The sequence below is a fragment of the Maniola jurtina genome, chromosome 13, assembly GCF_905333055.1.
Source record: "Maniola jurtina chromosome 13, ilManJurt1.1, whole genome shotgun sequence".
NCBI classification, from domain to species: domain Eukaryota; kingdom Metazoa; phylum Arthropoda; class Insecta; order Lepidoptera; family Nymphalidae; genus Maniola; species Maniola jurtina.
This window is the reverse complement of record NC_060041.1, coordinates 2,336,442-2,348,328: the sequence shown is the minus strand read 5'-3', so window position 1 is coordinate 2,348,328 and position 11,887 is coordinate 2,336,442. Positions and strand designations below refer to the sequence as shown.

Genomic DNA, 11,887 nt, shown 5'->3' with positions numbered 1-11,887 from the left:
AGGAATGCCATTTTATTGCAATAAAAAAAGTAGACAATGGCAACTGGCAACTGGAACTATAAGCCGGATAAATCAAGAGTCACGAATTACCTGTTTGTATTGCGGTGTATGGTGTATCTACAATTTGTTTTAATATTACAGGCCTTCAAGGCATATGGCGGACCTTTTATATATTTTTGCATCGAAAATTGATAAATTCTTTTAGTTATGACCGCTGGAGTGTTATTGTTAAAAGTAGCTTATAAATGTTAGTTATTAATCTGTAAATAATTTTAATATACTTAGAACCTTGTAAATATTGATAGTATTTTCGTGCGTGGACGTTTTTATCCGTATTGTCTAGTGAAAAACGAAAAGTCTGTGATATAAACAATACCTAGTTGATAGAATAATTTCCTGAAGACTTTTGTAAATATTGTACAGTTATTTTAGAATTTTAGTAGAGTTAATATATTGAACGAAGACTGAGATTTGGAGTGTGATTGGAAGCTATGTCAGCTGTGAACTTATTGGCTTCACTGAGGGAGAAACCAACGGACACCAGCCAGACGAATGGCTCAAGTCAATCAGGTATGTATTTTTCCAAAATTCTAACCGTTGAGACAAGAATTTCATATCTACCTACATTTTCGGACATAAAAGTGTCTGGAGTTATTTGAATTTCAAATAGCACAAACTTTCGATTTTCGACGTCCTCATTTCAGTCTCAAACAATAACAGTTATTCAATACCAGACAAAGAGCGAGATTTTAAGCATAAAAACAGTTCCATATAGGTAAAGCATCATTTGTTTACAAATAATGCATTAGCTCTTAGTAGATGAGACTGCCTAATTGCATCTTGGTCTCATCACAAAAAACTAGGTTTATTGAAAATTAACTCTTGTTTTGATTCCGTTAGAATCTTAATGTGCTTGTTGACACTAGGAACAAGCATATATGTGTTCCAAAAACGATCTTACAGCTTAAAGGTGATATCGGATGGTTAATTTATTTTTTAAATTTCTGTCTTCTGTTCATCATCTTTCACTTGAGTCTTAAGTGAAATGTCTGAACACAGAATGAATCAAAAGTGACAAATTAATTAATTAGTGAACAAATCCAACAATGTTGGATTTTGGCATATGCATCATTTACTTGTGCTGTGAATGAACAAACAATGTATGAAGACTTATAGGATGTTCACTCTGGGTTTGGCCATTTTGTGTCACAACTTGAGCCCTGAGCAACAAAGTGGTTCTATTGTAATGTGCTGCTGTTTTTGAAGTTACTTAGCTACTTTGAAGTGTACCAACGGGACCCTATTACTATGGACTCCACTGTCCATCTGTCCCATCTGTTAGTGGGCTGAATCTTGTTAACCTTAGTAGGTAGAGAGTTGAAATTTTCACAGAATATGTATTTCTATTGTTGCTATAACAACAAATAATAAAAATTGGGTTGAAATATAGACACATAAAAGCACCAAATTAAGTGGACTGTCTGATATTGCATTTTTTTTAAATAAAAATTGTATGAAATTTAAAATGAGCAAGACAGGTCACCTGATGTTAAGTGATAAACCTGCTTATGAACATTTGCAGCACCAGAGGAACTGCCAATGTGTTAAACTGCCAAAGAAACTGTTTGTTTTTCCAGGATAGCCTATATGTCGTTCTTCAGGTCTTTATCCGTTGCATTGTTGTGTCCGATTGAAGGACTCATAACTTTCGCATTTATAATACAACATTGTGCACATCAAGAAACAGAAAAGTTTAGTCGTGATTTGCTGAATTTATGGTAATCTTGCTGCAACTGTGCATTTTAGATACTTAGTTGAAAGTGAGGTGATTGCGATCATTAGGCCGGTGAAGATATGCTTATATGATATGATATGATATACTTTGTCTTAAGATGAATTGATAATATTTCCATATGACTAATCAACAATCTGATTCGTCTGCTGATGGCTTCTTTTGATGCTTGAAGTAGAATTCTATTTATTTATTTTATTTTATTTAAAAATTTTGTGTCCAAGTAAGGCTTATGGCCGCAGTTGGGTGAAAAGTAGCGTATGTCCATCTCCAGGACTAATTCTGTTGTTGTGCACACAATCACTAAACTAAAATGATACAAATATACATATATTTTTTTAATAGGGATAATTTGAAATAGGGATTGTTTAGCAAGTCTGCTTAGAACAGTGAAAAACCACTAAGATTTACATGATGTGTGTCATTCCGTCTATTTATCAATAGAAACAAGATTGTGTTATATTATCTAGAATTCAAAACATGGGGATCTTTACAATTTGTTGCTAAAATAGGATTTTAACTAGTGTTTAAAATTAACTTCCATAAGTCCTCTTCTAAGTTTTTAATCCTAACTATTCAATAAATAAATAAAAATTTATTTAGCTCAACAATATAAAGAATGAAAATATAAATACAATTGATCTTAAGACAAAGTAACAACAGATCTAAACATATTGCTATCATTTTCACAATGATAAGTTTGGAAAAGCAGTCTTGTGAATTTATTAAAGTTTAGAGTTTGTGTACAACAGAATTAGCCACAATGTTTGATTTCTATGCAAATTATTCAGTTAGGAGCTTGAGTTTCTGTAAAAAATTAATATGGATGCCCTACATAGATATCACGTTAACCCTACCTATAGGTACAATGCGCCCTTTACATAGGGTGCATACATCAAGGTCAAGGGAGAGTTACCCTAACATAAACATGTTTCTAAAATATGTTTTTTTTTTAATAAGTACATGCTACTAAAATATGTAGCTACTAGCTGATGCCCATGACTTTGTTCCTGTGGATATAGGTTTTTAAAATTCCTGCGAGAACTCATTGATTTTCTGGAATAAAAAGTTGTTGTATGTCAATTTCCAGGATGCAAACTAATGCTGTACTAAATTTTGACAAAATCGGTTAAGATGTTGGGCAGTGAAAAGTTAGCAGACAGGCACACTTTCGATTAAGGTACAATGCGTCTAAACTAAGAATAATTAAACCAATAACCTTCATCTGTCATTTGCAACCTCGATAGCTCAATGGCTAAAGGACCCGACTGAAATCTGAAAAGTCTGCGGTTCAAACTCTAAACCCAATCCGTTGCAAGCATGTCTATTGTCGTACCTACTCCTAGCACATACTTGCGCTTAGTAGAAGCGGAAGGGGAATGTTAGTCATGATTAACATGGCTAATATTCTTTTTAAAATAGAAAACTATCACTTGTAGTTACACATTTTCAGGGAGCATTATGAAAGGGACACCTGTCAGTTTCGATTAGTTTAGAGATATGTAGTGCGTACAACAGAATTGGACTGCATTATGGAATATCAAATCAATGGATAAAATTGAAAAACAGAAGTTATGAATGCAGATTGATTCTAGCAGGATAAACTATGATTTCAGCCAATTTTTAACCCCCGACCCAAAAAGAGGGGTGTTGTAAGTTTGACGTGTGTATCTGTCTGTGGCATCGTAGCTCCTAAACTAATGAACCGATTTTAATTTAGTTTTTCTTTTATTTGAAAGGTGGCTTTGACCGAGAGTGTTCTTAGTTATAATCCAAGAAAATCAGTTCAGCCGTTTGAAAGTTCACAGCTCTTTTCTACTTTACTGTAACCTTCACTTGTCCGGGGTGTTATAATTTTTTTTAATTTACACTTGTGTATTCAAAAATCATTCCTAGTAACTTGTAATAAAGGGGTGAATCAAGTGACAAGACGAAATTTGTTAGAACCTGTACACATATTCCTTGTATTAAAGAATTATTATGCGCCAAAGTTACTATTACAAAATACACAAACAAGATTCTTAATTGAATAGACCAATTAAATGCAAGCAAGTTGGGGATAATTTGTCTTATTTCAATTTGTTTAGGGCTCTGTTCCTCAAGAGGAAAACGGAACTTTTATAGGATCACTGTGCTGTCTGTCTGTCTGTCCGTCCGTCTGTCATGTCTGTCAAGAAAACCTAAAGGGCACTTCCCATTGACCGACTTGTAATTCCGCTTTCACAGTATCAATATTGAGTCGGTTTTGGTTACGCGGATATTGGCACACAAGGAAATATTCTTTTTACTGGACAAAACCCTGACGGTTTGGTTTCGTCAGCCAGCTCCGGCTGAATTCGTAACAAATGAGGGAGCTTTATGTACCCTATTTTATTTTCGCAATTTGCGGGTTTCTGTATTGTCATACCCTGAAAAACGGGGTTACCCGTAAAATACGGGCATCTGGGAATCCTATATCCATGTGAAAAATCACGTCAATTCGTCACTCTGTTGCGGCGTGATTGAGACAAAACAATAAACATTGCACTTTCGTATCATACCTTTTTTTTTCTCTCTCTCTCGTCTGCCTTTACACTGATTAGCCAATGTCAAGTTTGTAGTCATTTACAAGTTATGGAAAATATATGTATAAGTATGGACTTCGTCTGTGCCGGCGCCCGCCGACATACACGCGGCGCCCCCTTAAAGCGCTTCCCAGTCAGTTCCACCAACAATAAACACCAGCAGAACACAAAAACCGGCCACTTCTCACAAAAAAACACTCCAAAAAAGCACCGCACACGCGCCAGCAAACGCCACCAGGTGGCACATTTATTTTAAAATCAATGGCCACCACAGACGAAGATGTATCATACCTATTCTACCCATCACACTTCACACTATCACACTAATATTATAAAGGCGAAAGTTTGTGTGTATGTTTGTTACTCCTTCACGCAAAAACCACTGGACGGATTTGGCTGAAATTCGGAATGGAGATAGATAAAATCCTGGATTATTAAAATCAAAGAGTTCCCACGGCATTTCGAAAAACCTAAATCCACGCGGACGAAGTCGCGGGCGTCAGCTAGTATTAAATACGAAAGTGCTTGGTTGTTGGTTGGTTCTTTAAGCACGGATCGACTTGATTTTTTGCGTAGATATAGTTAAAGAAATGGCTAGAATTATTAATTGAATTAAACAATGGCATAGAATTTTTAAAAACCTAAATCCACGTAGACGAACTCGGAAGGAGTCGAGGGCATCAGCTAGCTTATCATGGATAGTGATTACAATTTACAATGTACAATTTTATTATTGGCTGTTGTGTTTCAATGCAAGTTGGAAACATAGCAAAAAAAATGATTCAAATGTAGGGTATTCACTATCATTGAAAATATGTTTAACGACTCGAATAAGGCCGGCCGTACACATTATATCTCGTTCACTCGTTTTCGGTTTTATAAATTATGCATTGTCGTTCGATATCGTTCTGAAATAGAGATCTAAATCTTTTATTTGCTAGTTGAATTTCTTATTAGGCCTTCGTACCTCAAAAGAAAAAAAAGAACCTTTATAGGATCACTTCGTTGTCTGTCTGTCTGTCGTGTCTGTCAATAAAAGGGAATCAAAACCTATAAGGTACTTCCCGTTGACCTATTTACTATCATGAAATTTGACAGTTAGGTAAGTTTCATAGCACAAGTGAAGGTTAAAATCCGAAAACCGTGATTTTGTGATTACATCACAAAAAAAAATTACTTACAATTTAAATTACAAACTAATTTACTAAACCACATCATAGATTGCACTGTACGTCATTATCTTGCACGAGGTCAGGTGTGGGATTAAAAAGTGTTATTTCTTTTACGATGGTACGGGACCCTTATTACGAGTCCGACTCGCACTTGACCGGGTTTTTTAATATTAAAATCTATGTAATGCCCGGTATGAGTTGCAATGCGAATCGCGCTACGTACTGTACGTTGATGGTATTAAGTCGGAACACTTTCCGCAAGTGCCAACAACAACTGTACAAAGTTTCAACTCAATCTGATGAACGACGCGCGAGTTCATAACGTATAGGCATAGTAGGTAACGAACAGACAGACAGACTCCCACCTAAACGGACAGACTAAATCAACCGAGTCGCAAGGAGCCGCTGGATTCAGGCGGCTGCAAGGCAGTGGCGTACGTGGAAGTTCAAAATTTAAAATATTTTTATTCAATTAGACTTTCACAAGTACTTTTGAATCGTCAAGAGCATCTACCACTGGTTCGAAATGCCTTTCCTACCGAGAAGAACCAGCAAGAAACTCGGCGGTTGCTCTTTTCAAAGATTTGATATACAATATTATGCCATGGTACAAGTAATTAAAGTCACGCGCATTGCTGGAGCGAGGTCAAATCCTTTTTATCATTTACATAATCTTCGATCGTATAATATGGTTTTCAAGTTCATAAGACCTATGTCCAGTTGTGGACTACTATCGGTTGATGATGATGATGATTAAAAAATCTTGTATACCTACTTACTGGTTTGGAATGCCTTTCCTATCGAGAAGAACTAGCAAGAAACTCGGCGGTTGCTCTTTTCAAAGATTTGATATACATTATTATGGCATGTATACAAGTAATTAAAGTCACGCGCATTGCTGGAGCGAGGTCAAATCCTTTTTATCATTTACATAATCTTCGATCGTATAATATGGTTTTCAAGTTCATAGAGATAAGAGACCTATGTCCAGTTGTGGACTACTATCGGTTGATGATGATGATGATGATTAAAAAATCTTGTATACCTACTTACTGGTTTGGAATGCCTTTCCTATCGAGAAGAACTAGCAAGAAACTCGGCGGTTGCTCTTTTCAAAGATTTGATACGCAATATTATGCCATGTATACAAGTAATTAAAGTCACTCGCATTGCTGGAGCGAGCTGCAGGTCAAATCCACGCTCTTTTATCATTTACATAATCTTCGATAGTATATTATGCTTTACAAGTTCATAGAGATAAGAAACCTATGTCCAGTTGTGGACGTCTATAGGTTGATGAAAATGATGACTAAAAAATCTTACACATATACTTACCTACTTTCTCGCACTTTCGTCTAATCTCGACGAAATTCTTAAATTTCTGACAGTAAACATGTTTGCGTCCGGTCTAATAGAATTTATAAAAATATGTGGGTAAGTTTGTTCTTATTTGTCAACGTCTTCCGCGTCCTTTGCTAACCTCAGTCTTCGAGTCGTTCCGGTACGCTGTGCTATTGCTCGTGAAATAAGAGTATTTTCTTTCTCTATTTCTCTTGTCTTAGTGATTCCAACTTATCGCGAACACCTTGCTACGTAGTCAAAGACACTGGTCTTTTAAATACGTTGAACAATTTCGCATCGTTTCGTCTCTAAGACTTTAGTGATAGTTTTTGTTTTAGGGTGTTTTAGTGTGTTTTAGTGTTTATTTTGTGTTGTGTTTGTTTTAATGTTTTTTTTAAATTAAGTGTAATTAAAGATTTTTTTTTTGTCATATAAACAATTACATAGATAAGTTATCGTTTAAGTTAAGTTTTAGAAGTGTTTGTGCGTGACGTGTTCTATTGACGCCATTTTGTTTTGACCTTTCACGGCATTACAATGATGGGTAGGAAAGATGTGCAAGACGACGCGGCGAAGAAGGGACGTAAGAGAAGGATCCGTAGGTTCTCCATTCGCGAGAGGAAACGCCGCGAGAAGAAATGTCGCGAAGGAAAGATGGCCACTGCCAACGTGGCTGTAGAGAGCGTGTCGGTCGAAGCGTATGCGTCACCGGTAAAATGTGCCGTCCACGCGTTCTTGCTGAAGTACCAGAGTGCTTTACGAAAAGTGCCATCTCAATTGCCGCCGAAGATACGCGCTGGGCCGCCTTCGAAGCGCGTGAAACGTGTTTCTTGGCGTAAGTGGACGACTTTATTCGAGTATTCTCTTCGCAGTGAAATGTGGAGTAGTTTTAAATTTAAACCTAATTACATTGAATATTGATGCCTATGTCTAAAATAAATATTATTTATTAGGAGTCATTAAATCCTCCAACTTCCAAAATTCTTAAAATCCACGTCCGATGTTAGTTTTCAGTTTGCTAACTATTTTAAATTGTCGATTTAACGTAAAAAGTACGTCCAATTATGTCAAATGTCTATGACGTCATATCTATGAATTTCATACAATGATACAAGATCCCTAAGCGAGCGTTTTGACGTTTAATAAAAAGTCACTGATTTGACTAGCAGTTATCATCCCTATTGTAGGTCATAAAGTGCCTATTTCTTACTATTTATATATTATTTATATGTATTATTATTTATTTAGCTTCGAAGTGCGTAAAACGTATGGCTTTGGACCACTTTATTCGAGTATTATTTTTCTTGGTAGAATTTTTAGGTAGTGAATTGGACTAGTTTGTATTTTTACCCACTTTTCCCTAATTACATTGAATATAGGTCGTAAAGTGCCTACTTCTTACCATCTAATTATTATTGCACATTATCATTAATTATTTATTTAACTTCAAAGCGCATAAAACGTGTGTCTTGCCTCTTGGAGCAAGTGGACGACTTTATTCGAGTATATTTTTTTTTGTCATGGAGTCGTTAACATTTTTGTGGAAGGAAAAATAGGAGAGGACGACCAAAGAAAAGGTGGATGGATTGTGTGAAAGAGGATATGCGTATAAAAGGGATGGATAATACGTTGACGGATGATAGAAGAGAGTGGAAGAAAACATGTTGTGCCATCCCCGCGTAGCGTTGGATTAGTCGAAGTCGTTTACATTTTTACCTAATTATATTGAATGTAGGTCATCTGCCGCACCGCCTTCCGCTGTTGTCGAGGCTTCGGCCTTACAGGCGTGTCATATTATTGTGTTTAGACTTAGAGAGCACGGCGCTGCGCATCTCCCACGCAAAATGTCACTTTGTTTAGATAATGCTGACTTGTATTGCTATTCCTGGATGGAACAAACGTTGACTGTTGTGGACACTGCTATTGGCTGTGACAATCAAAATAGCATTGAATTAAATGTATGTCAAAAAAAGTCAACATCATTTATTCAAAGTAGGTACAATTGCACTCGTTTTGATGGTCGAAATTGTTAAATTTGTACGATATAGTGGTGATAATTAATTAAGTACGTAACTTAAAACTAAAGCTACGAGGGTTCCAAACGCGCCCAAGTCTGAGAAGAGCCCACAACAAACTCAGCCGGGTATGGAAAGGATAGCCGAACCCACATTCCGTCTCTGAACCAAAATATTATCCTGTGAAGCTGTCAAAATTAATATGACAGCCTTCGATTACGATAAAATGACAGCAAGAGTGTGACAATCGCAATCTCCTCTGATTGGCCGACACTCTCTCGCTATTGGCTACAATGCATTATTGCAACAAGAGTTCCATAAATTGAGCCAATCTCAACAATTGCGATTGTACAAAGAAATTCTATATTCCGGAGTCGTTTTCGAATTTAACGACAATAAAGGACTATACGTGCTGAATTCGGAATGCAAAATATTCATCGATATTACTACTAGCGTCGAGGAAATCCTCACGCAGCACTCATGAACTCAAATGATTGACGCAGCTTCTCCGGAATCGACCAGCTGGGTAGGACCTAGCCTTAATCCCGGGAAAGAGTTCCCAGTGGATTGTTAATGCTGTATAGTAATAAATGTATTTTAAATCCCCAACCCAAAAAGAGGGGTGTTTTAAGTTTGACGTGTGTATCTGTGTATCTGTCTGTGGCATCGTAGCTCCTAAACTAATGAACCGATTTTAATTTAGTTTTTTAGGCTTCCGTACCTCAAAAGGAAAAACGGAACCCTTATAGGATCACTTTGTTTTCTGTCTTTTTTTTTTTAGAGGTTTTTGTGTCAGGGGTTTTTTAAATTTTGAGTTATTGTTGTCAGCAGGTCATGATGAGAGTGGCGGGTCGGGCGGCGGCGGCGACCCGGCGGTGCTGGCGGTGGGGCCCGTGCGGCGCATGCTGCGCTACGCGCGCGACGAGCTCATGCGCCTGCGCAACTCGCCGCTCGTCAAGCGCGGCCTCGACCACGCCTTCGCGGGCAACGACACGCTGGCACTGTGAGTGCTTCACTGATATACTCCATAGGCTGCTGTAGTAAAAGGAACGCTTATAAGATCACTTCGTTGTCTGTTGTGTCTGTCAAGAAAACCTAAAGGATAGGTACTTCCCGTTGACCTAGATTCATGTTTGGCAGGTAGGCAAGTCTTATAGCACAAGTAAAAAAAAAAATCCGAAATAGAATAGAATGTTAAAACCCACCAAAAATAACCTACGCACTGTTAGAACTTCACTGACGATAGGTCTACTATGTTGTGTAGATTTCCGTAAGTTGTGGTAAAAAAACAAAGCTTGACAAAAATTATTGTTTCAGGGTTATGAAGAGGCGTTCTGATTCACCGAGCGAAGAAGATAAGGGAGGCAGGGGAGATGCACCCGTGGAAAATCATAAAGTAATTAAAATTTTCCTCTCCTTCCAACTCCCGATTGAGAAAATTGAATTATTTCAGATTATTTTCAAAGTGAAATGAACGCGGCACTTCATAAGCTGGGCGAAGCGTATTCTTGTCCATATGAGTAAGCGAGACAGAGTACAACAGTAACCAACCAGAAGTGAACTGTATTCTATCTCTGACACTCAAGACTTCATCTTCGCTTCTGTCGGGTGTCCTACGATACCTTACGATTTTTTTTTTGCAGGGTGTGTATGGTCGGGAACGTGATCGCGATCGGGATCGGGAGCGGCGGTCGGCCGACCCGCGCGAGCGCGTGCGCAAGGAGAGCGAGACGAGTGCGGGCGGCATCGTGCTGTCTCCGCAGCGCCGCTCGTTCACGTCCGGCTGCGGAGCCCCGGCCGCCGCCGCGCCGCCGCCGCCGCACGTGGCGCGCACGCGGCCGGAGTCCCCTCTGCCCACCGTGCCGATACCGCCGAAGACGGAGCAAGGTAGGAACTCTTTGATTTAAAAGTTTTTAGCCATCTTTGGAATGCCAGCTGTATAAAATTTCAAAATCGATTAAAAGGTTGGGCTGTGTTTGTTTTTTGTATTAAATTGTATTAAAATAATATGCTATGCCTAATTTAAAACCTACAAAGAATAAGAGTAATAAGAGCTCACAATCAGTGAAATAGCTTATATTTCACTGATTGAGAGCAATTTACTCTTATCCATTGAGGAGTTCTGTTCTCCATCTCTGAAGATATTACCTACTCAGATCTTCACCAAGTTTCTATGGGACTACCTGGGAAGTATACCCTTTCAAACAAAACACAAAATCTAAATTGGTCCAGGCGTCTTCGGGTAAGCAGGGAACTTACATTTAAAAAAAAGATTCTGACGTATTAAGAACTGCCTCGGTTTTGAAGGCAGTTAAAAAGTAGCAGACAGGCACACACACATTCTTTGTAATGTTATTAGTATGGGTTACGAGAATGATATTCATTTTCAAATCAATTGAAGTTTCGCATCTTTCTCCTGTAAAGTCAAATTTTTTTGATTTGTGGAAAATTATTTTCTATGGCCAAGTTACACAGATATGCATAAAGTTATAAAACTATATGTGTATAACTTTATGCATATCTGCCTAGCATTAATATGTTTCATATGTGAATGCTTTAATCTTTTCTACAAGGCCTAGATTAAAACGGCAGACTATAGGTGATGTATGTTTTAAGTTTTGACATAACATTGTATATTCTGCCAACAGTTATACTCATATCTACTTCCAAAAATATAAAGAAATGAGCCTAAATGAGAATACAATTTGTAATCTCATTTTGTAAATGATTGATTGAATGAATCCATTTTTTAAAGTGATTTGTGACAATATAGTCAAATGTAACATTATGGGCTTTTGGTTAAAAATAAAGAAGTATAATGTTTCAGGGTTTTTAAAAAGTTCACCACCTAAGTGGTTGAATGGGGAATGAAAGTCTCTATTCTTCAACCTCTTTGGAGGTTGGAGTTGTCATCTTGTAGGTGGGCAGCCCTTCCCTCTTCTGCCCTAAGTCTTGGCCATAACAATCAGCTTCTCCAGGCTATTATGCCCACGCAGAAGACTA

The 11,887-nt window shown here is 37.7% G+C and overlaps 1 protein-coding gene across 11 annotated transcripts in view; it reads left to right on the top strand.

Moving 5' to 3' along the window:
* Nucleotides 1-116: 116 nt before the first annotated feature.
* Nucleotides 117-11,887, top strand: part of LOC123871107 (eukaryotic translation initiation factor 4E transporter-like) — a 33,212-nt gene continuing 21,441 nt past the window's right edge. For 3 of the 11 annotated variants that reach the window (XM_045914698.1, XM_045914699.1, XM_045914694.1), the window contains exons 1-4: nucleotides 7,236-7,704; nucleotides 9,713-9,887; nucleotides 10,202-10,280; nucleotides 10,528-10,771. In XM_045914698.1, the coding sequence (XP_045770654.1) occupies nucleotides 7,407-7,704; nucleotides 9,713-9,887; nucleotides 10,202-10,280; nucleotides 10,528-10,771 (796 nt within the window). In that variant the 5' untranslated portion in view covers nucleotides 7,236-7,406. Of the gene's footprint in view, nucleotides 571-7,040; nucleotides 7,060-7,234; nucleotides 7,705-9,712; nucleotides 9,888-10,201; nucleotides 10,281-10,527; nucleotides 10,772-11,887 lie in introns of those variants that run through there. The other 8 variants (XM_045914695.1, XM_045914703.1, XM_045914702.1 and 5 more) reach the window with 8 other exon arrangements.